Here is a 4,870-nt window from a genome sequence, read left to right on the forward strand (position 1 = left end):
GTAATGACTTGTTTTTTTTCTTTTTTTTTTTTTTTTTTTTTCCCTTCCAGGGTCCTCTTGGTTCCAAGATCCGCAGGCGTGTGGGTTTGAAGGCTCCTGGTATCATCCCTCGTATCTCTGTGAGGGAGCCCATGCAGACTGGTATCAAAGCTGTGGACAGTCTGGTGCCCATTGGCAGAGGTCAGCGTGAGCTGATCATTGGTGACAGGCAGACTGGGTAAAAACAATAAATTACACGTGTTCTATCATATTAAATGCCTAATTAAATTAAGTGTAATATTTCTATTTATATATATACCCCCCCCCCCCCCAATCTTCTCAGAAAACCTGCCATTGCCATCGACACCATCATCAACCAGAAGCGCTTCAACGATGGCACTGACGAGAAGAAGAAGCTATATTGCATCTACATTGCCATTGGACAGAAGAGATCCACTGTGGCCCAGCTGGTGAAGAGGCTGACTGACACTGATGCCATGAAGTACACCATTGTGGTCTCTGCCACTGCCTCTGATGCTGCTCCTCTGCAGTACCTGGCTCCGTACTCTGGCTGCTCCATGGGAGAGTTCTTCAGAGACAACGGCAAACACGCCCTGATCATCTATGACGATCTGTCCAAACAGGTGAGGGCAGCGATCACTGGCCTTCTAGTTTATTCCATTGCTCAAACAAACTGAGTTCCTGGAGCATTCTTGTTAAACATCCATCTTTTCCAGGCTGTTGCCTACCGTCAGATGTCCCTGCTGCTGCGTCGTCCCCCTGGTCGTGAGGCCTACCCTGGTGATGTGTTCTACTTGCACTCCCGTCTGCTGGAGAGAGCTGCCAAGATGAATGACAACTTTGGTGGCGGCTCCCTCACTGCCCTCCCCGTCATTGAGACTCAGGCCGGTGATGTGTCTGCTTACATCCCCACCAACGTCATCTCCATCACAGATGGACAGGTTGGTCTTTGTTGTTCTAGTCGATGCTCCGCTCTATTCATTTGATGTTGTGTTTAATGTTTGACTATCTTCTTTTGTAGATTTTTCTGGAGACTGAGCTGTTCTACAAAGGTATCCGCCCAGCTATCAATGTGGGTCTGTCTGTGTCCAGAGTGGGTTCTGCTGCCCAGACCAGAGCCATGAAGCAGGTAACATGTGGCCTAAGGATCTTAACAGCCTTCCGTCTAATTAATGAAGTGGCTGTATTACAATTTAAAATGGTATGCCTTTTATTTCCTCTCACTCAAAGGTGGCTGGTACCATGAAGCTGGAGCTGGCTCAGTACCGTGAGGTCGCTGCCTTCGCTCAGTTCGGTTCTGACCTGGACGCTGCCACCCAGCAGCTTTTGAACAGAGGTGTCAGGCTCACTGAGCTGTTGAAGCAGGGACAGTATTGTAAGTCAATATTTTAGTTTTATGGTCAGTCACATGTGCAGCTCTTATTTCCGAAGTGAATCCTGTACTACGTCTCGTGTTCTCTGAACTCTAACCCTTGTTCAGCTCCCATGGCCATTGAGGAGCAGGTGACAGTCATCTATGCTGGTGTCAGAGGTCACCTGGACAAGATGGAACCCAGCAAGATCACAGAGTTTGAGAAGGCCTTCCTGCAACACATCCTCAGCCAGCAGCAGGAGCTGCTCGCAGCAATCAAGTAAGACGAGCCTAAATTAACAATTCACATTTAACAAGTCACATTTTTATCACAGGTACACAGAATCGGTTTGTTCTCTTGCAGGGCTGACGGCAAGATCTCAGAGGCATCAGATGCTAAACTTAAGCAGATTGTACTGAACTTCCTGTCTAGTTTTGAGTAATGGCTTCATGCAATTCAGTGGGTTCCATGTGTTTGACCTCATCCTGCTTATCTATGTGTGCACACACTGAAGGCCAAATCCTCCATGTACAGATTTCTCCCAATAAAATTTTACAACCCTACTGTGCTGTAAAGGTCCTCTGGTTGTTTGCTTACCTGCAGAAACATTAGTGTTTAGCTGAAGTGGTGAGGTGAGTCCACTGGAAGGTACCAACCGCTTTAATTGGGATTTGATCTAGCCCAGGAGGTGAACCCTGGGGTTCCACACCAATGACAGAGACATTGCCTCTGGGCTGAAGTGCCACAAGCCAGAGCCTTGTTCATAAAGCAAAGTTTATAAAGAAAGAAATCAAAGACTTAAGTCAGGCATACATAACACGTAAAAATATTTTGATCCATCTGTAATACCGTTTGTGTCCAGTGGATGGACACATCCCACCAAAAGCACTGCATTTTTGACACAACACAGCTTTAGCTGAGAGCCTTGAAACACTGAGATGTAGTCACAAAACTGTAAAGAAACAATTTGATTTACTACAAATAGCAGTTCTAAAACATGAAAATATATCATTATCATAAAACTTCCTGTACATCTCTATGTTGAGATGTCTGTCCTCTGTGATGTGAACTGCACAGTCCAGGAATGCAAGACTGTTTTTCCACATCTTCTCTGGTGAACTTGATGTTCTTATGTGGAAACATCACCAAGCCAGAGGTGTACAGGAAACCAACCCACACAGACCAGTATCTGGATACACCAGTATCTTTTGACTCACACCACCCACTGGAGCACAAATTAAGAGTCATCAGAACCCTACAGTCACGGGCAGACACCATTCCCACCACCAACAGAGGTAAGATGAGAGACACATTAGAACAGCTCTCAAGACCTGTGGCTATCCCAGATGGGCTTTTTTTAAAACAAACAAAAAGAGGTCCACAACAGGAGGAGGAATGTCGTCATTCCATACATTTCAGGAGTTTTGGAAAAACTTAGGAGGCTCTTTAACCAACACCAGATCCCTGTACACTTCAAACCTGGCAACACCCTAAGACAAAAACTGGCTCATCCCAAAGACAAGACTCCAAGAAACAATCTGGACAATGTGGTTTATGCCATTCAGTGCAGTGAGGAGTGTACTGATCTGTACATTGGTGAGACTAAACAACCGCTACACAGGCGCATGACCCAACACAGGAGGGCCAACTCCTCAGGACAGGACTCAGCTGTTCACATACACCTCATGGACAAAACACACTCCTTTGAGTACACATATTGGTCAGGGAAGACAGATGGTTTGAGAGAAGGGTAAAAGAAGCCATTTTTGTCAACCTGGAAAAACCATCACTCAACAGAGGTAGACTCAGACACAACCTTCACCCACTTACAAAGCACTTTTAGGAACAACACCCAAAAGATTCACCTCAGTTTCACATAACAAAGAGGCAGGTGACTGAAACCTTTCTGATGAGGACCACAACGACCCATCAGACTCTTAACGACTGTTTACACTTTCACTGTTGACCCTAAGGCCCACCCAACAGGGTGGAGCTGTAGTAGCTTTATTCTTTCACACCTAGAGTATATATCTGCTGCACTCCCCATCACCAGATAGAAATGAAGAAGCCTCTTGGATTAGAGGTGAAACGTCTTCTTTTAGAAAATTCATGTCCAGTTGCCTAACAGAACTTTTTAAACTTGACCATGACCTGGATGACTGAGAATCGTCATAGACAGCATTGTGTGTGTTTACTTTGCTGACAGTTTTCCTACGATGAAATTGCTTTAAAAAAACAAACCTCAATGTATAGTTGTGCCTGTAGTATTGCAGGCACAACTATACTGTTCATTATATACCTTGCAATTCATCTATACACTCAAGAATGTACTGTTCTACAGCTAAGCTAATGAAGCTCATGTCTGAACTGGTTTAAATTTCATTTTAATTTGGAGTATGGTGACAGAGAAATGGTTTTGCTGTTTTCCACTGTTTTAATAGTTAATAAGTATCTGTGAATTTGAATGTGTTTGATTGGCTGCTACCTGGAACAGGTCTCTCTTTTAGGAGCTCTGTAATGGTTTAGGACTGCTTTTTAGCCAGTAGTGTTAAAGACAACTTTATACGTAATAAAAAAAAAAATAGAGCTTGTTCCTATTTTTTGTGTGTTACACAGTTGCACCACAACAATTCAGCTTTGTGCTTCAAATTACTGGTGTATTAAATTACACTTGTAGGGTAGCAGGGTATATAGGCCATAAGGTGAACCTCATTATCGTTTCATCTCGCTTCGATGTCTGCGTACACGATCTTAACTTCATAAAAAAGAACAAGTTACGCTAAACTTACAGCAAAAAGTTTGTCGCAAAAAATCCTGCCCATTTTTTATGGCGAGGTATTTTATGTATGTATGTGTGGCAAAATGTCTTAGATATATTTTCTCGTGCTCACAAGATACGTTTAATTTTTTTTTCCCCATGTCCCTTTAGGGGCTCAGTAGGAGCATGTAGAACTGTGTGCTGTGAAAAATTAAAAGGCATAACAGAATCAAAAGATTTTATCTTTGTTAAATCAGCAAACAGACTGACTACAAGAAGTCCATTGACTAATCCTGTAACTCTACATCACTCGGCTGGCCTGGGAACGCCTTGGGGTCCCCCCAGAAGAGCTGGAGGAAGTGTCGAGGGAGAGGGAAGTCTGGGTGTCTGGTTTATTCTAACATAAATGACGACAAAGTAAACAACACAAAAGACAACTGGGTCTTTTTCTTGCAAGGGGAGAGTGCAGCTTACTCTTCTGGCAGCTTCCTCATCAGCTCCGAGTTGCTGCACCCTTCCCCTGCTCTTTTATTTAGTTTACAAAAGTATCAGATTACATAACATTTGATTTAGTGTGAGTATATGGGGTAGGAAGCTGGATATGTAAATGGGTATGAATGGGGGTGTGACAAGGAAAAGATAGGAAGCAAGCAATTTGTTAAAGCGACAGTAATACACTGGAGTAAATATGGGAAGCAAGTGGTTTGTTAAAGCGACAGTACAGCATGAAGCAATGATAATAAATGCAATTCTTCCAACA

The 4,870-nt window shown here is 43.5% G+C and overlaps 1 protein-coding gene across 1 annotated transcript; it reads left to right on the plus strand.

Moving 5' to 3' along the window:
- Positions 1-38: 38 nt before the first annotated feature.
- On the plus strand, positions 39-1,915 carry LOC103396980 (ATP synthase subunit alpha, mitochondrial; the record flags this gene model as incomplete). Its single annotated transcript, XM_017042619.1, has 7 exons — positions 39-217; positions 323-623; positions 717-941; positions 1,022-1,129; positions 1,231-1,375; positions 1,481-1,631; positions 1,716-1,915. Coding segments are annotated over 7 exons (1,188 nt in total), but the record flags the coding sequence as incomplete, so codon positions are not given.
- Positions 1,916-4,870: the final 2,955 nt, after the last annotated feature.

This window comes from Cynoglossus semilaevis, chromosome W (assembly GCF_000523025.1).
Source record: "Cynoglossus semilaevis isolate Cse_v1.0 chromosome W, Cse_v1.0, whole genome shotgun sequence".
Classification (NCBI taxonomy): domain Eukaryota; kingdom Metazoa; phylum Chordata; class Actinopteri; order Pleuronectiformes; family Cynoglossidae; genus Cynoglossus; species Cynoglossus semilaevis.